General features: G+C 41.3%; 1 protein-coding gene across 1 annotated transcript in view; it reads right to left on the reverse strand.

The window, feature by feature from the left end:
* SLIT3 (slit guidance ligand 3) overlaps positions 1-24,103 on the reverse strand; it is a gene marked incomplete at both ends in the record, with an annotated part of 527,658 nt that overhangs the window by 47,665 nt on the left and 455,890 nt on the right. Inside the window, 2 exons of the mRNA XM_082324538.1 lie at positions 3,600-3,739; positions 10,453-10,550. Of these exons, the coding sequence (XP_082180664.1) occupies positions 3,600-3,739; positions 10,453-10,550 (238 nt within the window). The remainder of the gene's footprint in view (positions 1-3,599; positions 3,740-10,452; positions 10,551-24,103) is intronic.

The raw sequence follows: 24,103 nt of genomic DNA on the forward strand, positions 1-24,103 counted from the left end.
ATTTTTAATTTGCATTTCATTAAGGAGCATAAGATTTACTCTCATGATTTAACCATTAGTCAACTAAACCAAGAGGGATCCTAAATATTTCTTACAGAACAACATACATACATGCTCTTGGATCTTCTTCCTCCCCGTATTCAGACTATTCTTTGTATACAACATACATTTATTTCATACATGCAGTGTTTACTGTAATAGCATTGCAGTCTTACCAGTATTATGGCATCCCAGGCCACAAGAGTGATGAGGGATTCCGGCTACCTACTTCGCAGTCCTACCAGAGCCTGCCTGCCTGCCTCTACAGTCGAGGAAAGACGGAATCTGCAATAGCTGAGCTGGGCATCTATAACCAACAGCCTGACTGTAACTCAAAACATCACAGATTATCAGTACAGAAACATCTAGTCTGATCTCCAGTGTAACACAGACCACTCTTGAATTAACTTGTGTTTGAACTACAGCATCTGCTGAGAAATCCAGTTTGTATCTAGAACCAACAAGTCTTGTATAACTAAACTGATAAAAATACATGGTCTGTATTTGTTCAGCCACAAAGGCCAGCCAATGAACCTTTTAAAGAAATTTCTATTCTCCATATAAGTCTTTGTGGGGAAAAAAAAAAGGGCAAAAGAAAAGCTTGCTCTGTCTGCTACTCTTTGTTAAGCCAAATAAGATTTTTCTTGAGATCTTCAAGACCTGTTCTCAATCCCCCAATGTTTTTTTATGTTTCACTTCTAATCCTCTTTCTCATCTCTCAATTTGCTCCTTGAATTCTGAACAACAGAACTATGTCTAATATTTGGGCACAACACAAAGAGATATTACCTACATTTTCGGTCCCACTAGATACACCTGGCCTATGGATATCACTGCCCTTTTAGGCAAAGTACCACACTGAGGGCTCACCGTCCCCCAGACTATTTCACAGAAAAACTGCTTCCCTGGAAAGTACCCTCCGTCATCCACTCTTTGCTCATATAAACATAGATAAAATCCATACACTTGGCAACTCTGAGGCCCACACAGTTTGCTAACACAACGTTTAGCACAGTCAGCACCTGAGAGGGAGGCAGGTAGCTCGATGCACAATTCTGAGCACCGGAATAAGTATTCCTGACTCCTCCAGTGACCCGCTTTCTCTCTGAAATGTTAGCATTCACTATTCTTAGCATATTCAACACAATATTAAAGTCATCTGCACCTACTTTTTTTTTTTATAGATACTGCCATAGTAGCTTCAGGTATTGCTTCAGTATAAAAAAGCTTATTTAAAGAGAATATACACAGAGATGCCCTGGATGTCACAGGAGACTTCAGTCAAACTCTTTGGTCAACAGATCCCTCTCTGTTCAGGTCAGGCACACAAATCCTTTCAAAGTGCTTCTTCGTGACTTGCCTGTGTGCTTCCACGGCATTTCCTTAGCTGCTGTTCATTCAATCAAGCAACTTCAGATCATGTCCAGTTTCTTGTGTTTGGATTCGACTCTTAGAGCACCCTCAAAACCATGGCTCAGATTTGCTTGGCTCGTACGTAACTTCTTTTGGCTGATGGCTTCAGTTCTCCCAGCCATTTTATGCTGTTCCCTGCCTTTGCTCTGAGAGGGCCAGGTGTACCTCCGAGGGATATTTCAGCCCAGCCAGCTGCACCGCAGTGAGTCCTTCTAGGTGACTGATCAGGTTTGATGAAATATCTCCCTCCAAAATGGAGGTAAAGCAGGTTAAGGCAATTCTTTTATCATAGTTCGCTAAACTCTTCCTATTTTTAACCCACATGAACTATTGTTAACGCTTCAGCTTTCTAATTTAAGCAACACCCTTATTTTTGCAATCTTTTTCACTTATGATTCAGATTATATTTTCCAGAAGTATTTCCTGCTCTTCTTAAAAAAATTCAGTTTGTTTCAACTATAGTCAAAACTATTGGCTGCATGGTGATAGCAAATGCTTATTGTGTGCTATATACAATTGTGTGTCTCCTACGTTGTAAGACTGGGGTCTAGTATTTGACAAACTCCTGCTAATAAGCATAAGCACAGCACAGACAATATTCAGGTAAAAAAAAAAAAAAAAAGCTGGAAGTTGATTAAAAATATTGCAAAACTGATTCTGCAGTATCATATCATATGAATTCTCTGGCCCCTATCCAGACTGCCATTTGAGAAGAAATCCCAATCTAGTTCTTTCCTGCCTTTTTTGTCTGCAAAACCCAAGATAATCTGCAATATGCCTGTGAAAAGGATAGCGCATTTGCATATATGCTGGATTCCGTTCCTTACTAGATATCTCTTTTCTTGGCCGGGCAAATATATTTCCTCTTGTAAATGTAAAAACTCTGCCTCCTTGTATAGAGTTTTGCTTGAAACCACCCAAGAACAGCTCACATAAACAGTGCACAAGTAAGCACAATGGGCTCAACATCCTATAAGCAAAACTCTTTACTCTGCTAAGCTGAAGTTTTTCAGTTTTTGGCAGAAAGATCATTTTAGAACTCCAATAAATGTACATTCAAGTCATAAGGCTTTTCTCAGCTAAAGATTTACATGGGCCTCCTTTGTATCAGCCACAAAAGTATTTTAAGAGTTTGGAAATTCTAGAAGCTTTCCTCCTGCCTTACTCAGCCACTCAAGCTTGATCCTCATTAAATCCCCTGACATGTAATATATTCCAGTGTACAAGAAGCCCTTCATTATTTCTCCATGCTTAGAAGGTAATAAACCCATTTCAAAGGATGGAAGTAGGAACTATTGCAGGTGTTTCCTTACCACTCCATGTCGAGCCAGGAAGGCCGTGCTAACGCAGTTTGAATGAGTCAACGGTATGCTCCAGTAATGACTTGAGAAAAAGCACTTTTAGATACCACTTAGGAGGGTTTCTGCTCTTGCAGGAGGTTTAGGAAGGAATTTATCTGAAATGCAGGACGGGCGCTGGAAATACTAATTCCGTTTCTAACTCAGTTACCAACTTCTGTCACCGTGGACTTAGCAGGTGACTGCACATCTGCCGAGCTGGGCTGACTGCCACGGGCGCACTCTGAAGTCTGCAACTGAGCCTACGGGTTCTTGCACAGCCTTTGCTTCTCCACTTGTGAAATGCAGATAATGAATTTAAATAGCACATTGTCAGGCTCATTTTATTTAACAAATGCGGACCTCTGAGATCTCAGGTGAAAGCCATGCCCCAAAACCTATTTTCCTACCATAATTTAAACAGGAACTATTTTTATTTTCCAAGATTCAGAACAGATGTATATGAGACTCAGCTCAGCACTGGGAATATTTCTGAAATACATTTACAGAACGTGCGTGCAGAAGTACAAATTTCTCTGATACCTTAAACTTCACTATTTTTTAATGTATTTTACAACGAAGCATCAGTATTTTGACTCAGAAAAGTGGCCATGTTTGTGAGCACGTGTACTGCAATACTGGTAGAACTAACATCTTTCCAGTAAGACATCCAGGTTGCTTTAAAATGGGACTAGATTCTTGGTTAACTATACACTCCTGGACAAAGTAAACATGCATTTGGACCCTCCCCTTCAGGCACGGAAGGGAGTCCTCATGGATTCCTGTTCTCTGGTTGTGGCCCTTTCTTACCTGTGTAATTAGGAGGGCAGAGACAGACATAGTTGTTGATCCCATCCACACATGTAGAGTTATTCTCGCAGTCATTATCCTCGCAGTCATCTGGGTTTATTTCACACCTCTCCCCCTCATACCCAAGGACACAAGAACAGCTATGGAGAAAGAAAAAAAATAATAAAAGTTAGCATGGATCTGAAGGGGCAGGAGGTTTGAGGTATAAAACGGAATTAAATCATATAAAAGTGAATCGCTGGAGCCAAATTCACCGCTGTTGTGAAGTACAGAGCGCTTTAACCCCATGTGTTTGGTGAAGGATGCAGTCTGATGGTTCATGGGGTCATGTAATTATTTACATGAGACATGAAAGCATCAGCAGGAGACAGCTTCTGTCGTGCTTCCCTTTGCTTTCTTTGTTGATAACCCTAGCCCTGAATCGAAGCAAGCATCTCCAGGGCAGGAGAGTAAACACTCATCACAATATTCAAATCCTTGGCTTCTCTGTTAATGATTTTGTTAATGATTTTGTGAGTATGTGGATACTTGCCTACTGAGGACTGCACAATCATAGGGCGACTTGGCAGCTTTTAGATAGCTCACTCTCTTTAAAGAACAACGGCTTGAATTGAGTTTACAGACATGAACATTTTCTTTTCATTACCACTTTGTCACTTGTCCAAACAAGAAATGTTTGGGAATGATTGCTTTTACAAGTAAAGTAAGGTTTCAGTACTTCTACAGCTCCTCCAACATCTATTTGTAGAAGAGCTGATGATGTCTAGATAATTCAACTAAAACACAAACAAACAATGAGAGCGCTAGGAATGGTTCTGTGAGGACGTGGACACTACTGAAGAATAATTGCACTAAATATTTTATCTCACAAGACTGTGATGTGTGGTCCCTAGAGGGAGTGTAAGGAACTAAGTGGTTGAAGAATGACTTTAATTTTTTTTCAATCTCAGTTTCCTCTCTAGATCTAGAAGTTATGGTTGCTAAGAGAACCTTTTGTATTTTAAACTAGCCGTAAGCGATGAAGAACTGGAGGCCCGTTTCCTAAAAGAGAGTCTAAAAACACGTGTTAAGTGCTCCAGTCCTTTCAGTGGCTTCTAAGAAGCCAGCAAGGACGTTTGAAGCGTATGGCTGTTCACTAGTCACAGAAAGCGTGTGTGTGGAAGGGAAGTTGTCTTGTTTCGAGTTCCCGTCCAAACTACACATCCACTCAGCTCTTCATTTCCTTTCCCATGCAAGTTCTGGTGGCAGAAAAGGAACCGAACAAAGGTAAAGCACTACTGACTGATGATGACGAAAACCAGAAAGCACCAGAGCAATCACACTAATTGCCATCCACTGCTCTCTGAAACCAGGAGAATTTCCAATGCAGAGATAGCTGCAGGGTATTTTTCTCAGCTCAGACGGACAAAGTGGACACGGGGTGGTTATCCTGCTTTATGTAGGTGACATGGGGTTGAGGTGGGGAATGCCCTGGAGAAATAGGAGATCTTCAGAATCCGTGCAGAAAACTGCAGCACTTTTGGGCTGGTTGCTCGCAGCATGCCCTGTGCTTCTCTTCCTCCTGTGTGCCACAGACTGAGCAGAGCGCAGGGACTCCCAAGGGAGGGATGGCACAGAGCTCTGCATCCACCTTCAGCAGGTCCTAGGTTGGACCCTCAGGATAAGGTTAGGTTCTTCATGACATGTGCAACCTCAGAAACTAAGGGAATAACAAAGAGGAAGAAAAAAGGGCAGGGAATGTGTCTTGAGCCACCACAACAGTAAGATCTTCTAGATGGGTACAGAACAGGCATATAGGTCACATGCTAACAGTCATCTTCATTCAGCTCTGCAGGGACCATTCACAGGTCATGAGAGCTGGAAAACCTTCACCATGAATAACCAAAACCAAACTGCTCAAATAAATCCAATTTAGGACACAATAAATCAATAAGAAATATTTTCTTTTCCTGTCTGAAGCTCATTATTGCTAATAAAATATGTCCTCTTGCTGACCCTGCAATGATCCAGAGGATCACAGGAGGCAGATAAGAAAGAAGAGCTGGCACACCATCTTTTGTGGCAATGCAAGTGTCGGGGAGAGGGTTAAAGACATCTAATTAAATACAGTGGCACATTCATCATGTCTCCCTTTTCGATTACAAAACCCCATTTTCAGCGGTTTATAACTCAGCCATAAAAATATGCTCCAGGCTGCAACTTGGCATCCAAGGTCTCAGTTTGGGAGCACAAATTTTTCTCTCCATTTAAAGAAAAGCAACAAGAGTGGCTTTGTGCTGGTTATTTTTATGTGAATATAACACCATTTTCCTTCCACAAAAGGATTGGGACAGCTTGGATGTATGCAATTAAAAATGACATTATTAAATACTATCACAGTAATGGTTCAACTCAATAGAGTCACCATTAGTAACAATACATACAGGATTGTTAACATACAATTGCTCAGTATTAGGAAACATTCCATACTGAAGGAAATGTCAGCATAATTGATGACATTTGGCTACTGGTCCCTATGTATTATAGGGAGCCTTTACATTATTGCTTACGTACGATTCTTTATTTTGACTTGCATTCAAATGTGCCAAATATGAGGACTGAAATTAAAAGATAAAACATACAATTTGGGACCCGGATTGAACCGTATGTTGAAAGAGTTGCAGTTTGGGACTGTTTGTATGTATTTTCCCAGAAAAAGCTTAGAAGAAAAATGAAGTTTGCAGAGTGACTGGAAGGTCATCAAACTTGGGTTCCAGCTGACCGAGAGAGAAAATTAATTCCAGAGACAATGATGAAAACTTTGTACTGACTAAATGGTGAAGCAGTGAGAGACAGCATTTCATTTGGACCTCAGAAACAATGGAGCCATGCCGGAAAGAACTATTTTCTAAGACACTGTGATCGCATAAAGGTCCAAATTCCCTATTCCTCCAGTTCACGGATTTTCTGTTAGTGTTGTGTTTTCCTAAAAATAAAGAACTAAGTAAAACCCCATTATCCTCATGAAGGCACAAGGGAACACAGAACTTAATGACAACATTCTGGGGGTAAACTTTTGGAGCTGAAGTATACTGACAATTTTGTAAGTTTACTATATTCAAAATTATTTTTTTCATAAACTCTAATGTAACAGTTTAGCATCTGTTTATTAAAATAGGCATGCATACAGTGTATCACGTTTCAAAAAATCAACTTTTAAATAGAGATAGTAAATTCTTTCAGGAACATTACAGTTTCTTGGTAAAGGAGCTTTTTACATCTGCATCCCAATGGAGTAGCCTGTAAGTCTGGAAGTGCAACGTTTTTCCTTGAACTAGGCAGAATTAACACTAGGGAGTTAATCAGTTCCAGGATTTTATATTTATGAGGGAACTTAAAGTTTGTGGAAAATGCTAAAGAAAACGCTCTGGAAATAGAGGGGGTTTTATATGGAGAAAAGTTAAAATAATCCAGAGACTTTGTTTCCCAACGCTGTAGGTTATCAAAGATCAGCTGGTTGCCTGTGGCTAACTGAAGCAGAGCTGAGAGCTCTGCCTCCTTTCTCAAAGTCTCACTTACAGGCATGCCAAATGACCAGGACACGTCTGATTGACCATCTTACATTATCAGTCTCAATAAGCACCTTTTCTGGCAACCTTCTGTCAAAGAAGACATAGATTAGATTAGATTAGATTAGAATGAGCTATTCAAAGGGAGGAAGAACTTCCATGTTTCTAATCTCCTGAGCCACAGGATGTCACTTAACTGTTCTTTAATACAGAAGAAGTCCCTGCCTGAAAAAAAGAGAATGTGAAAATTACTCAGAATTGAAAAAGTGCAAGAATAAAAGATGCCAAGAAGGACTGAAGAACTCCAGCTGAACCTTTGCCCTTCGGCTGCCCCACCAGGACCTGCTATGACAACAAACCTGAGCGGCTCAGCCGCCTGCTGCTGCGAGCCCTCGTGGGCACCAGGCACAGCGGGCGAGTCAGGCTGGAATCGCAGTCATAACTATGAATTTCCTGTCTTTGCCTGGGGAACATCGCCACCTTAGCATTATTTAAAAGGTAATTTTCTTGTCCAAGGCTACAGAAACTTGAGAGTTAAACTGCTTGGCATTTCATAGGGAGAGAGCTTTGGCTTAAGTTTCCTTTCTGCAAGAGTAAAGATTTGACAAGTTTGGCAGCAGAGCTTGTGTATGAATATATTTCCCTAGGGAAGAGAATATACAGAAGATATAATTTCTTTTACAGGCCACACAACAGAAAAATCCAAGGAGGCCTCTCATGAAAATGTTTCTGACATCCACTTCCTCGCAGCATATAATCGAAGGCAATGTTTTCCCATCCTGATGAACGTAATTTATATGCACGTAACTCTGACTGCTGCCATCCACTGGAGGGGAGATTTCCCACCAAAAAAACCCAAACCAACCAAATTCAATTTCAAAATATTTCTTTATCACTGACTGTTCCATCCCCACCACCACATTTCTCTAAGACACGCTAAAGCCCCACGCTCCTGTTCTCCAGAGCAGCTGGGGCTATGGACTGACTGAATTAAAAACACGGAGAGAAAACAGAGCAACTCTTAAGCTGAACATTTAATTTTATGAAGCAAGATTTTGTTGAGATATGGTCTTATGTGCCTTGTATTAGACCAACTGAAACCATATAAATAACTATAAAAGCAGAAATCTTCCCTAAAAAGCCTCAAATGTTGTTAAGCAACAAAACCACCCCTGCAGTTTTGTAAAGTATCTCAAAAACTACGTTCATTTGGAACTGAAGCAAAGCCTCTGAAATTGGAAAATTCTCCATGAGAAAAATTTAGAAGCAGCTTTCGTTTCAGGTCATTCAAAACTTTTTACTTTCTACCACTGAAGAGAACTAAAACGCCAAGGAAAAACACGATCCAAAATATAAGCTGAAGCCTTTCATTCCAGTATTATGGATATTATAAAATGTTTTACTAGCACATTTTTAATATCAGCTAGATTTTTGAAAAATGAGTACCGAGTGACAGAAAACAGATATTCTAATATGGTACAATTTTGCTTCAGCACAAGCTAGAAAAAGCTACCTAAACAGTATTACATGAGGGTGACTGGAAAGGAACCCGAACTGAAGACCACCGGACCTTTATTTCTCTCAAGCAGAACCTGAACTTTTACTCCAGAAATTGCTAGGCCTGCTAAAATCTGAATTCAGAAGAGGTATATCAGATCACAAGTGCAGAGTAGTGGTTTCACCAAAATCGAGGGGGTCCTCTCAAGCAGCATGTCCATTTGCACGTGCTATGGTCTGCAGAGCCTCCTCGCCCTCTCCCACCACCGTGCACCAGTATGACCGTACAAATGCATCTGTACCCAGGAGATGCGCTCTTCTGCTTTGCTCAGGGCCTCGTCACAGGTGCTCAAGCTGAGCTCTACACTGCCCCTCATGGAGACGTGGCCATGTTGGAAAGCCTCAGGTTGTTGCTTGTAACAGAGCCTGACAGTGTCCCTTCCTCCCTGTCCACCTGCACTTTTCCACTGTAGTATCTTCAGTGTCCTCCTGTGCCCAGCATGTGCTGGATCTGCTTCTGTAAGGGGGGGATTCTTGAGGGTGGGCAGGCACAGAGACAGAGAGCAACTTTGGGGCACTTCTTCCATTTTCTGCTTCCCCACGGGGCAAAATGGAAGCTCTTCTGTGCCTCATTTCCGCAGGAGGGATTTGGGGAGTCAAAAAGAAGCCACAGTGCTCTGCTGGAAATATAAAAGGCATCCTACCATTTGTAGGGGAACAGGAGGGGGGTGCTAACCCCCCACTGCACCTAAAGTCCTGTCAGTCACCCAAACTTTTACCTGGCCCTTTCTAATTTGAAAAAATCCTATTTTCTGACATAAGATATGGGTTTGCTGACTTGGTTAACAAACAGTTAACTTTAGTTGGAACCATCTTAATCACAGCTGAAACTAAACTGGAATCAAACTGAAAAAATGTACTGGTTTGACTCCCTGCTTACACCATTTATAAACCTTGCAATTCTGTGTCTCCTTCCAGCTGTCACTGGTAGGAAGCTATATATAGGAGAAGACAAAACAGCAGCCTCGGTAACGTATAAAAGCTTTTAGAAGTGAGGCTTTCATATATGCAATTGAAACAACAGTATGGTGTACTTCTGTACGTATTTTGTGCAAGAAATAGCATAAATACCGAGGACCAAATCTACAAAAATTTCAGCAACTCTTTTCTAAAAAAAATTTGTATCAACTTTAATGACAACTAGTGGCCAAAGCCTCAAACTTGTATTTTCTTAGCTGTAAAGTAGCAGCACAAATCTCTCAGTTACCTCATGAAAATTTCTGGAGTCCTCTTGGAGCATCCCCACCCATGCTACATCTTTCCTACATGGGAAAACTGAAACCCGTAACGTCCAACTGTAAAGGTTATTCTCTTGCAGGCACGATGCCCAAGATGTGGCAATCTCTCCCCGTTTTTTGTTTCTTTAAAGCCTGTTTGTCTACAAGATTCTTCAGTATGAAAACATTTTGCATCTGGTTGTCAAGCAACAGATGCTTACTTTACAAATACAAAAAAGGGTATATGTGAGTTTGAAATGCCCCCAAGGAAAATTAGCACACAGATAACACAATGCAGATCAGGGAGACCGCTCAAAACAGCTCTTAAGAGTATATTCCATTATGAGAAATAAGGAGGCCTGTTTCAGAGGAAACAATTTGTCACCAATGAAACCAGATTAATTTTTTTGTATAGCAAATAGAAATGTCACATGCAGCAGCTTTTATAAAGTAGCTATTATAGTTCATTATTGCAAAGTAGAAACACATTTAATTTTATCATCTTATTTTAAATGAACTTTGTGTTACTACCTGAATCCATCTTTATTTGCCTCGGTGAGGTGGCAGGTCCCTCCATTCTGACAGGGATTTTGAATGCAAGAATTAATGGGCACACTGCAGTCTCGACCCTATTTGGGAAAATTCAAAAGAAACAAGGTTAGTAAGACTCACGCCATCTGAATCAATGTCTCTTGCTCCCTCACCCTACACGTGGCACCATTTACAGGAGGTCTGTGGTCTTCAGACCCATCACATCACCTGATGTTCTTTATTGATGGACAGATACATTCAGCACTCAAGGGAGAATTTGGGTGGGCCAACTGTTCTGACCAATGGGACTGGTGAGTATCTTGGTATCATTTCAGTTTCAAGATTTTAGTTTAACTCTTTCATTTGACTATTTTAAGGAAACAGCTGGTTTCATCATTACCCGAACACACTTTAATCTCTAATGTTGGTTACAATGAAAAGAATTAATCATGACCGAAGGTAATCAGAAGGCCACACACAGTCAGCACAAGACCACATAGAGCCAACACTCATTCAAGCGCATTTACCAAGCGCTCAGTTAAATGCTGCAACAGTACACCATGCTCATTACCACGCATTGTCAAAACCTAAAGGGGAAAATTCATTTTTATCATGGGAGCTGAGTCTGAATTTCTCTGCAGAACACACTGAAACCTGTTTCAGATATCATTGTTGAATCAGTTCCCTTCTTAAAGATTGCCCTAAAATATACATCAGTTCCAACTGAACTTCACTAGCTTGAACAACCTCCACTGTTACCAACTGACTTTTTATTGGCTCTTCAAGGCATAGACATATTTCTCCGATGGGTATATTCTGCTGATTAGGACAAGCTATTTGTAAAATTGGCAAATACATGAAAGAGTTTGGTCTTGCTTTTCAGTTACTCACACAGTAGGGTAGAATAAAGACACCTGAAAGCCTCAAAACTCAAGGGATCTGTGCAATCACAAGAAGTTCAAGAGATCCCTCTACTCTTCCTACTGAAGATCCCGTTAGCAGTGGCCCTTTGCCAGCTCATCTACTGGAAAGCTGACACATGACTGCAATCAAGATGAGAAAAATACCTCAGGAGATACATTCATTCGGTCAAAGTTGCTGGGTGTTTTTGCCTTGGTTGAAAACCCATTATTTACCTTGTACTTTAGAGGAATAACAATGGTTTATCTATTTGTAAGTCTCTAAACAAAGAGGACAGATGCCAGCCGTGACATCAGTTCGTAACAGCTGTAACTTTTGTGTATCAGTATTGAACACCCGCCTGCCACCGCCAGCTTTCCTTGCTGAACAACACACATCAGCAGTCATTCCTTTCTCCACCGAATTTGCCACAGCTTCCGACCCTTTTCACACTTTACATACCTAGTGTGATGTACTGGAGCAGGAGACACTCAGATAGTTTCTATAGTCTCATTTGTTTATGACGGCTGTGTTATCCAAATGAAGCATCTTGATGCTTCAGTCATGTACTGCACATGAGAGCATCAACTGTTAGTTGTTTTTCCGCCTCGCTTTGAGACTTTGTTGTTCTCACTTAGGATATACCATTACATTAGAATTAAGAATGGACTTGGAGAAACCTAACGCCGTACTTGGCAGGTACCTGACAATGATTTGCTTGCCTCTGGATGAATACAGTCGGGTTAGAAAAGGCATAGAAAAGGACTACCAAAATGTTCAAGGAGATGGAGCAACTACTTCAGAAGAAGATACTATAAAGACTAAGACTCTTTAGTCTGGAGAAAAGAAAACTGATGGGGGTGATATGACTGAGGTTTACAAAATCATGGAGGTGACGAATTTGTCACACACTAAATCCCTCAGCAGTAGAGGGACACTTACTGATGTTAGAAGACGAGCTTAATATAGATAAAAGAAAATACTTCTTCCAAAGTATGAGCTTCTGGGATGCTTTTGCCACAGGTGGTTGTGAAATCAGATAGTATAAAAGCCGTTAGACAAATTCACATACAATAGATCCAAACCAGACATGAATGGCAATAGGCAGACATCAACATCCCTAGCTGGATGATGGTGGGCGCTGGGAGAACTGGAGAGGAGTGGTGGCCAGGCTTGGCTACTCTGATTTGCTGCTGCCCCCATGAGAGACAGAACGCTGTACTAAATGCACTACGGACCCACGATGGCATTTCTCACGTTCTTAGGTCAAAGTTGTTTGAAAGGCTTATTCGGCTCTCAACAAGGAAAATGTTCCCGATCTTTTTTTCAAAAGAACCTAGCTGCTTCCTGAACCAAGGCTTTGCGCGTTGTAAGGGAACAGATCTCTCGGGAAAACCGCACCAGGACGGGTTTGATGAGTTTGTCTGTGGCTGTATATCTCTTTGGGAAATCTCGCTCTTGAGGGAAGAACAAATAGGCTGGTGACATCTTTCTAACCCTTGTTCATTGTTGCCCACCTCTCTCTCTTACATCCTACACTGATCAGAAGTTCATGCTCAGCTCGACTGGTGTGCCCATTTCCAGCAACGTGCCCAGCCTGGAGGTGACAAGCCAGCAGGACAAGGACTGTGCTGGTTCTGTGACAGCTCAAGCTCCATTCATGCTTTAAGTACTGTATAAATAATAGTAGCAATCTTAGTTTGTCTCTGGAGTGCTTATCTTGAAATTGGTGCAGCCTCAATTAAGCCTAATCAAGGCATTAAAAAACCAAAACCAGCTTCTAAGTGTGAACTTTTCTACAGAGTTCATTTGATCTGGTCTGTCCACTGATGATGCTAGGCTCTCCCATTCACATATCATACAGCTCAGTCCTCCAAATACTAGTGAAATCTTCAGTATTTTGTCAGGTAGGACACACTGCCATCATACTGTGAGAAGAACTGAGACACACGGTAATTATACTCTTGTCCAACACCACAGAGGAGCTTTGTTACAGAAATGGGAGACAAAGCTGTAATTCTGAGGCTCTGTCCCCAGCATTCCCCAGAGAGAGGAGAAGCAGCTTTGCATTTTAAAATTTGTGCAAATACAAGGAAACAGCGACATCCTTTTCCTTGCTTGAATCAGAAGAGAAACATTTCCAAAGAACACCAGAAGACCTGGCCACCCCCGCCTCGCTGTGAGTTCATTCCCCCAACACAGCAGTGCCGGCAGCACGCGAAGACCTCACCCAAGACCTGGCAGAGAGGGTTTCTGCTTCATCCATGCTGCACTTGCCAAACAGCCTGTCCTTCTCCATTTGAAATCCCGAGCCCCCAAATGTCTCAGGGAAGAATTGGGAAAGCGCCGAGGGAAGCTCATGCAGGTTTTATTTTGGCACCATGTGGTCCGCAGCACTCGACGGATGCGAGCCATGCAGCGTTAACGCTAATCCGCTGCCACCCTTCTGCAATATTGCCTGTGCTTTGTCCATCTGTGTTGTGAATCCTGTGTGGTTACCACTTTATCCTAGTGAAGCTGGAAGATGCCATTTTTTATATTTCTAAGATCACAAATACTTTTCCTGTGTCCCTGAAGAATTGACTATTTTATAGATACTTCACTAACGTCAGTTACCTCCGTTTCATATGAGCTCTTTGTACCTGTATCACTCAAATACTAAACCCTTTGCAGCTAAGCATAGCAAGAAGCAAAGCAGAAACCACAGCATCTGTTTTTCTGAAGGTTTTTGTCACAGTTGAACACCGTGTAAAACAGTCCCATCACTTCTATTGCAATTACTCAGATTATTTTGAACGTTCTTGTAAAAATTTAATAAAGATAAATGTTAAAATGAGAGCAAGGCATTTTCAGTCTCTCTCATCGGCACATGAAATCTCTCATGACTTAGACTCAGCTCTCATTTCTGTACGGAACATGGCTGAATTACTGGCTTCTTGGGCCTCAGGCACCATGGAAACCGATTAGTATGTGCTGCTGAATCAGACTTAATTACAACACTAAGTTGCTATGTGGCTTTAGGAAAATTAGAGTCTCTCTGACTCAGTTTACTCATTGTAATAAATGGGCAAACAGCATTTAATCTTTCTCGGAGGATTATCTGCTAAGTTGACTTCATCAATAGCACATTGAGAGCCCACAAAACAAGAACGATTTCTCTAACACAGAAGACTATGAAAAACAAAGAATTCTGAAAGGAGAGAAGCTGCAGAAAATATTGGTACTAATAAATCTACAGCAAAGCAAGGCCATTTTATTTTTGTATAAGACTGTCACTACCCAGAGGAGCCTAAAGACGCTCTAGAAACATCTTTCAAATGAATAATGCAATTCTCTAGACTCAATTTACAGTAAGACTGTTCTTACTGGAAAAATGGAATTTCTGTCAAGCATCACTAAAATTAATTTATCTGTGAGCTGGGAAAAACTCTTTGAATTACATTCCCTGGAAATAACTATTGTTACAAAGGAGAATATTGTATATTTGCGTCAAGACTAAAGAGCCTTTTAATGAAGTCTGAATCAGAAAGGGAGGTGCAGATTTTGTTTCAAGGACAGGCAAGAAGATATGACTGTCTCAGCAATTCACAGAAAGAGGATGAAGGTCCCTCTGTGTGCAATATTTTAGTTCTAGAGCTTTTTTAAGCTGCAATAAATTTTTGTCTAGTCTGATAGGAAAGCATCAGATCCAAAACACTTTTATACAATTTATCTCGTTTTCTATAAGAGAGGAAAGGATTAGGTGTTGAAACATAAAATTTCTGCAACTAATCAGAAGACATGTATGTTCAGAGTCCAGCTGCCTTTTTAAATCTGAAGTACCTCGGCTGGTCCAGATTTTATCTGGGCTGCTCCAGCTCCATATTTCAGTGAATGAGAACAGAAACTATCCACCATACTTAGAAAGTGTCAATTCTTCAGTTCATACTCAACAGTAATTAACCGTACTGGGCATTAGTGTATAAACAAGCTGTTCCTCAGTACTGCTGTGCCAAATTCTAGCCTTTGCAAGTACCCAATACTGGAAAACATTACATCATGATCAGTAAAACACCCAAGAACAAGTAGCAAAAACTAATAAGGACCTCAGCAGGAAGAACGAAGGATAATACGATAAAAAAGCACATATTTGCTTTGACGCTGTTTCAACCGCTGCAACGATTTTTTAAAAATTAATTTTCACAAATTAGTATTGTTATGGAGACTGAAAGCTTCACTCAAGATCGCATGGCAGAGATTTGACCTCCGTCCATTTTTATGTGATCCTTCACCCATTTCTAACAGCAGCGGGCACAGATCAGAGGCAGCAGCACGGAGCTCACCACAGGTACAAGGTGTCATGGACTCATAGAATACCACGTTGGAAGGGACCTCAAGGATCATCTGGCCCAGCCTTTCTTGGCAAAAGCATGGTCTAGACAAGACGGCCCAGCACCCTGTCCAGCCAAATCTTAGAAGTGTCCAATGTTGGGGAATCCACCGCTTCCCTGGGGAGATTATTCCAGTGGCTGATTGTTCTCATTGTGAAACATTTTCATCTTGTGTCCAACCAGAATCTCTCCAGGAGGAACTTGTACCCGTTACCCCTCATCTTTTCCATATGACTCCGTGTAAAAAGGGAGTCTCCATCTTCTTTGTAGGCACCCTTTAAATACTGGAACATGGTGATAAGGTCTCCCCTAAGCTGCCTTTTCTCAAGGCTGAACAAACCCAGTTCTCTCAGCCTTTCCTCATACGGCAGGCTTCCCAGTCCTTGGATCATCTTTGTGGCCCTTCTCTGGACCCCCTCCAGCCTGTCCACATCTTTTTTGTATAGCGGGGACCAAAACTGAAGACAGTATTCCAGGTGTGGCCTGACGAGCGCCGAGTAGAGTGGGATAATGACTTCTTTCTCTCTGCTGGTGATGCCCCTGTTGATGCAACCCAGCAGCCTGTTGGCCTTCTTTGCCACAGCAGCACACCATTCACGCGTATTGAGCTGCTTGTCCACCAGGACCCCCAGGTCCCTTTCAACAGAGCTGCTCCCCAGCCGGGTAGATCCCAGCCTGTGTGGCACTCCTGGATTATGTTTTCCCAGGTGCAAGACCTTATACTTGTCCTTGTTGAACTTCATAAGGTTAGTGTTAGCCCACTCTTCCAGCCTATCCAGGTCTTCCTGCAGGGTGGCTCTCCCTCCTGAAGTCTCCACTTCATCGGCAAACTTCATCAGGGTACACTAGATCCCGTCATCCAGATCACTTACGAAGATATTAAACAGTGGTGGGCCCAATATCGATCCCTGGGGTACCCCACTTGTGACAGGTTGCCAGTTTGAAAAGGAGCTGTTTACCACCACCCTCTGGGTGCGGCCTGTCAGCCAGCTCCCCACCCACCGCACAGACCACTTGTCTAGACCGTAACGCATCAGTTTCTCTAGGAGGAGGCTGTGGGAAACGGTATCGAAAGCCTTAGAGAAATCCAGGTTATCTACAGGAATTCCAGGTAGACAATCCAGGTAGACACCTCCTAGTGTAGAAAACTATCACTGCTGACTGCAGTAGAAACATGATCCAGCCAGTGATGAAGACACCTGCAGACAGGCAGAAGTCTATCCAACTTCGATCGTTTGTGAATAGGGAGACCTCTCTCCAGCTAATTACAGCCTTGTTCAATGGCTACAGTGTTTTAAAGCATGCTGGAAAAATGAGCTATACAAAAGAAATACCAAAGTTTGAGTTGTTAACAATATACAGTGTGTTCATAATAAATTTTATTTAGATGGTATATATAGAGAACATATGGTAGGGTTCACGTGTGTAGTAAAAATACTAGATGAAGACAAATATAGTTGATAGAGACTTCAAATTAAGAACTAGGAAATTTTCATAAACAACTTAATTATCAAGCTCTAAATACAGCTAAAGCTTTTAGGGAAATCAGACAAAATTACCAGCGACAAAGATACTGTAGGGCAAACCTAGTCCTTTACATTCCTAATAGTGGAAGTAATGCATCCATATCCAACTCTCAGTCTCACAAATGTTAATACACTTGTCTTACGGGTTTCTTGGTCAGAAGTTAATAAGCAATCATTACATTAAGGGAAAAGGCTAAGTAAATCTTCCACTTCATGACAGGCTTGAAGGAAAATCCACAGAAAGACAAACTCGGAAGTACAATGTGTTCTATGAGTGCATATTCACGGATATTATTCAAACTTACAAGTATCTGCCAGCTTTAAAATTTTAACCTCCTAATGTTGTGAAATTAAGAAAAAATGGACACTTAGAGCCACTATGTATAGCTTTGCTCTGCTTCCCTCCGTAGCTTGGGAAGTATTTTATTAAACACACTTCTCTGAACAATTCCGATGTATGCTGATTTCTTGAGTGTTAAAACTACATTTGCATGTGCCAGCGGGACTCATTCATGTATTCAGACCTGCAAAGGTCTAGTAGCAGAGTGAAGGGCTAAATGTGGTGTGTAAACAAGTCATGATTCCTGATGCTTCATATAAAAGAATGAGATGAGATGGGATGAGAGGAGAGGGGGAAAAACATGCAGAAATAACAGAAGACACAGACACTCAGCACAGAAAGAGAATTCAGTTTAAAATCTTCAATGGCTTTTTAACTTGACTTTTGCTTCTTTCGTGCTTAGTAAAGTGAGAACTACGATCAGAGGTTTTCCCAAAGTTATGGCATACAGCTATCCAATAAGGAATAAACTGATGCTATGGTCTTTTAAGTTGTGGCATCTTTACCAGTGTTGTCTTTCACCATTTGAAACCTTGATCCTCCGTCATAAATAGTCAAAACTGGAGAGTAAACTGAAATATTCCCAGGGCAGGAAGGGAAAGAGATGTCTCACGAACAAAGTTTTATCACATAAACCTCAATTCCACTAGAAAATTAAGCTAGGAAATAAGAATAGGGTATTCAGCAGTTTCCCTGTAATAGATACATTTAGAAGCCATCAATACAAAGGAGAAACAAGAAGGATTTTGCATAATTGACCAAGGAAACACGATGCCAGAAATTCAGCTACACAGCCAATACACCCAGATACAAGTTTGGCAGGAAAAATTCTCTCAAGTTCTATTCACAATTGTGTATTTCAGAGCCTTTCATTGCAAAGAAACCCAGTATTTGCTACAATGAGATCGTGAAAAGGAAAAGTTTTACATGTATTGCAAATCTTAAAGCAAGTTACGAAAGTTAGCATGCCATCTTACACTAATTACAGCATGAAGGGCTTGATGGACAACTCAGCGGTCACTGCAAACATAGCTACTCCACTTTGCGAAGGGAATCCTTAGTTATTACGTAATTAGAGATGCTGCAGTCCGAGTGAAGAATGAAACTAACTTTAAAATATACAATTAATCTAAATTCTTTTGCAGGAAGGGCTAAAAAATATAGCATTGGGAATCACTCTACTGTTATTTTACCAACGGAACCATTTGAAACTGATTTCCTAATTGATTGCACCGATATTAAGATATACGTAGACAGCTTACACACTGATATCTATATACAGCAGTATAAAGCTCTTCAGTAGATCCAGGTGATACTGTTTCCTTGTTTATGCTCTTTCTGGCCACGGACATAATGGCTAAGCCTCAATCTGGAAAAGATGTAGATGACGCTCATTGGCAAGGTCAAACAACTACAAGAGCTGGCAGGGTGTACGTTAGATCCATCTGCTTAGGCATATATACAAATTATTTGGCAAGGCATAGATAATATCACAGTAATTTTGGATCAGACCGCTTTTAGATTGCCAGGTGGAAGTTGAAAGATTTTGATCATCTGTTGTTCACAAAAAGGCTGTGACATCTCCTTCTGAATGCAGACCTTGCTACAGACATCCCCGCCTTGGGTGCCTGTAGGTTGGGGCATACACAGTGCTGATGAATTAACTATTTCTCTTTAATCATCTGTCCCAATGGGGTAATAAAAATGTACCTTCTGAGGATTGCTGTTTACAAGCCAATTAATTTAACATGAAAAAGTAATTAACTTCATCCATTTCTAGTTTTGAAAAACGTTTTTAAATAAATTTGAATTTACCTAGACAATTCTTTTTTTAGTTTGCTATCATTGTTTATACAGCTGTACCTACATTGACACAACAAATACAACAAAAAAGTTGCCCACTGCTCACAAGCATCATGAGAAATACTATTTGCTAAATGGCATAGAAGCTAGATGATGAAAAGTAGATCCATTGATATTGGTTTTGTTGCTTCCCCCCCTGCCATTTGGCTAATTTAACTCCCTCTGAAAACTTTCGCAGTGTTAGTGTCTGAAGTAAAAATACAGATAATAGTTATTTATACCCCACCATCTTCAGCACTGTACAGTTATCTTCTATGCCACCCTAGCTTCACGGGCATCTGATTAAACAATAATTGGGCATGGCAGCAGCACTTCTTAGTGACTTCCTTGTCCTTGTTAATAAATCACAATTGTCAATTTATAGCAAATTAGGCGAACTCTGCTCTCTTAAGCCTCATTTTATTTAAATCAGAAAGATTTATGATCCTCCTGGGCATAATACACCTTCCATTACCTCCGTAGCTAGTAATCAAGAATATGCCTGTCAAAGTCAAAGTGCAAGGATTCATCATATTATTTTTTAAAATCTCTGGTTCTTCTCCTATGAGTAAGAAATTTAATTCTCAGTGGACATCTAAGGTTTATTTTGCAATTATATTCATTACCATGTAAATCCTGATTGTCCTTCTAATCCTCTCCTTACATAAGCACTTTGGGCTTCAGTGGTCTTTTGGGCTTTTAATCAATGACAGAAGATACCTCATTCATCTATCACAGAATCAATTCACGTAGCGCAGATCTGAACTGAGTCCAGAGGTGCCAAACGGGATGGAGCAGGTGCTGTAGAGGTTCCAGGGTTACTCAGTCAACTGCCTGATGCAGATCACTGGGTGAATGTTTTGGGAGACACAGGAGTAAATTAGGGACACTGAAAATAGTTGATTTTGCCCAGGGTTGCCTCTGTACCTAAAATCCAATCCAAAATATTTGATGTAAAAAAGACAGTGAATATTTTATATGTAGTCTCTAATTCAACCAATATTAATGAATGAGAACAATGTTTTCAGTACCCTCAAAACACTTAAGGGCCTATTTATTTTAAAATACATGTTGCAGTGACAACAAAACTTTCACTCTCAGGCTATCAAAAGCCAGTGGCTCTTTTTTAATGCGAACACTGTAGAGAAAGTTATAAAGACTGGACATTTGTATAGAAAACACAATTCCTATTAATAAGAAATAAAAGAAAATATAACTGTTGTATTTTTAACTTATTGCTCAAGGCAATTAACCTATGCCTAACAAGCTACTGAACACAGACTGCATGAGAGAGGAGGGACACATCACATGCAGGAATCCAATGAAACCTAACATGAGGCAGGGCTTATGCGATTAAAACACCTCTCCAAAGCACTCACTTGATTTCTGAAATAAACAGAGCTAAAGATGCTGGAAGAGTCACCGTCCATTTGAAAAAACTTTTGCTGGCGTGTCCCTGACTGCTAAGGATGCAGGCTTTTGGTGCGGAACAGTTCTGTACTGATAAAACGTCTCACACTGAAATACAAGTTATATCAGCAAACATGCCAGTATAAGCTGTTTTGCTTGCGGAAGCTGTGTAAAGCTTCCCCTGCAAGGCTTGCCGGTTCAGAGATACCAGCAATCCTTTCTGGCACAAACCAAGACTGTAATTTGATAGTGGGCTGATCCGCAACAGGTAACCCAGGCGGGCGGTGACGTTTTCAGAAGCGAACATGCAAATGAATTTTTCAGACTACTAAAGGGATCAAACATGCCCGCTACGGTAATGAGCAAGAGCACTACATTTGTTTCAGAGGCGCTCAGAAGTACGAGGAGGGGACCCCCGGGGGGCCATGGAGCCGGGCGCCTGCCCTGCACCGGCTCAGCACTGGAGCCTGACGCTGCCAGCACCGGAGCGCAGAGAGCTTCGGTACAACTTTACCTGCAGTGTATGGGCACTTACCCCTACACAGCAATCTACTCATTCTCAAGCTAGTCTGGCGTTGTATCATTTCCATTAACAGGAGAGAGTTTACTCTCACTCTTTCTTTTCAGCTTAGCCTGCTTACGGCAACTTTGCCAATTCCATCATCCCCAAAGGAAAGGGGAAAATAAGGCAATTAACCTCCTAGGACAACCTCTGTTCATGTTCTTGGACAATCAAAGAAACCCCAAAGTCATATTGTCAAGTACAGTCAATGCCAAGAAAGCCTCAAGGATAACAGATGACAGACAATCACAAGAAAATCTAACAATAAGGATTTTCAGCTGTGACCACCTACTTCAACTGATTCAATTATGCGGAAATGGTGGGATGCAGAAAATTAAGAGCTGGTTAAAGAGAACTTGATTAAGCAGAGTTATAGCAACCAGCAATCACCTGAAAAACAGACAAACCACAAAGGAAGAAAAATTATTATTTAGTGTAATAGGACCAGGCAAACATAAGAATACGAGCCTGAAATTCAGACTAAATGCCAATAAAAACTTCTCCTTTACCCTGGGAAAAGAAAGATTGGAAGCCTGGTCTCTTAAGGCATTTAGAACTAGACCAGAAAAACAGTAGTAAAAACAAAGCGGGGCGGGGGGGGGGGGGGGGGGGGGGGAATAATCCACATTGACAAAAGAATGAATATGACGGTGCCCACCTGTGGGTATGGCTTACTATTCACTTTAACTGCTCAGCTACTTCTCCTGATGCAGCACTGAACAAACACAGCAAATGCCTGAAGCTGCTCAACATCTGCTTTCTTGCTGGCCTAACAAAAATGGAAATACTTCTTCAGAGTTGGCTTTATTGTTAAGAGCCCTCATTAGGGCATGCCACAATACATTACTCTGTTTTTAACAGGGCTTGCGGTGGGTGCATGCATGCCTTACCACCTTCAGCCAGCAACTATGGCGGTAATCCCTCCTTAAGCATTTCATTTTTATGCTCTTCTAGATGTAAATCTCCATTTTCTTTATAACTACTATAACAGAAAGGGCAGAAAGAAAGAAACACAAATCTGACGGATGCATAGTAAGTTTTACAGAATAAGCATACACAGGAAAATACTGTGATTTCTGCAGTTTTTTTTCTGCCTTAGGAGCATTACATGAAATTATAACCACCTACTGCTGACACTGGTGTTTGCCCTAAAAATCCATACATAAATATAGGTCTACTCATTTTACATGGCCACCCATTACTTCTCATCCCTAAAGGCTTTCTGCTTTATTGTCCTAAGAGTGGAAAATGCTTCTTCAACATTCATTAATAAGTATTTTAAGTATGGTTAAAACAAACAAACAAAAAATAAAACACCCCAGATCACATAAACACACGCTCCAGGAGAATTTATCAGAATGAAAGTTCAAGGCAGAATCAGCTGCGCTGATTTCTTCATATCAAAACTTGGCATGGAGCTTACATTCCACTGCCTCTCCCCCGACCCTGGCACTGGGAGAGCAAAGAGACCACGACAGAGTAACGTGCGAAGGCAGAGACGTTTGCTCTCCTGTCTCACGTGGGTGAGGGCAGGCTGGTTTAAAAGTTTCTTCCAGTTTCTCCTCCTTTTGCAATTCCAACTCGGGGGTTTATTTGTGCACTGACTGATGTATATGGGGACTTATATGCATATGTTAATAGATCCAAAGAAACAAAAGCAGAGTTACATTTCCAAACAGTATTAGCCTAACAAACTAGGCATGGACTCTCACACAGCTGGCATGCATCAGCAGCCAAACTCTACACTTGGTTACACTCACATAACCCCACCCAAACCAGCACAACTAAGTGAGAAACTGGCCCATCGCAATAAACTTGCACTGTCTTGGCCTTGAGCTGTGAGAGCTGGCCAGAATATCTGTACGTGAGCAAACACTACCATATCTACACTTTAAGACCGGTTCTATGTTGAATACTCCTAAAACAGCCATTATTCTAGGACTCTGACAGATTATTCATGTAACGCTACAGAAGTACATCTGCACGGCAAAGTGCAAATACAGCAAACTTCATTTGGCGTGCTCCAGGCAAATGCAAGGCCATGTGCACCCCACGAGCAACCGATACGGTCAGTGCAGCACTGAGTCCATGCTAATGGCAGGGGGTCTGTACTGACATAACCTGCTTATCAGCCCTGGGCTGAGCAGTCACAGCTTCTGCTCAGCTACATCTATCTGCTCAAGTACTGGCACGTTAGTTGTATCTGCGTACGACATGTGATAGACACAAATTCCGCATATCCCAGAGACACTTTGTTCTGAGATTCTCAATTTCTAACCCTGTTTTCAGGGACGAAAACCTGGCACGGGGGGCGGGGAGGAGGAAGAGCCAAATTCCTAACAGAACTTTGGAGCCAGCTTCCTCACTAAATATCATTCTGGCTTCACTATAATGCCTCCCACCACAAGAGTCTGGCTGCAAAGAATACTGCCTCTCCAAAGCCCAAGAGCTTTACCCAGGATTTTTCCAGTTGTATCTGTCATTCTGGATGACTGGTGAAATTGCCTGAACCCTCAAGATACTGCCGTGCTGCTAGAAAAGTCAGGACACTGGCTGAACTCAACAGGGAGGTGAATAGATTTGGATAAAATTTACAGAGCAACTCTACCACAGACACGCATCAGCATCTGCTGCCTGAAGTGTGGGATATGTGCTATATAATTTTACCTATCTGCACTTTCCATTTCAGACAGCTTTCGGT

This window comes from Platalea leucorodia (genome assembly GCF_965183815.1).
Source record: "Platalea leucorodia genome assembly, chromosome: 11".
Classification (NCBI taxonomy): domain Eukaryota; kingdom Metazoa; phylum Chordata; class Aves; order Pelecaniformes; family Threskiornithidae; genus Platalea; species Platalea leucorodia.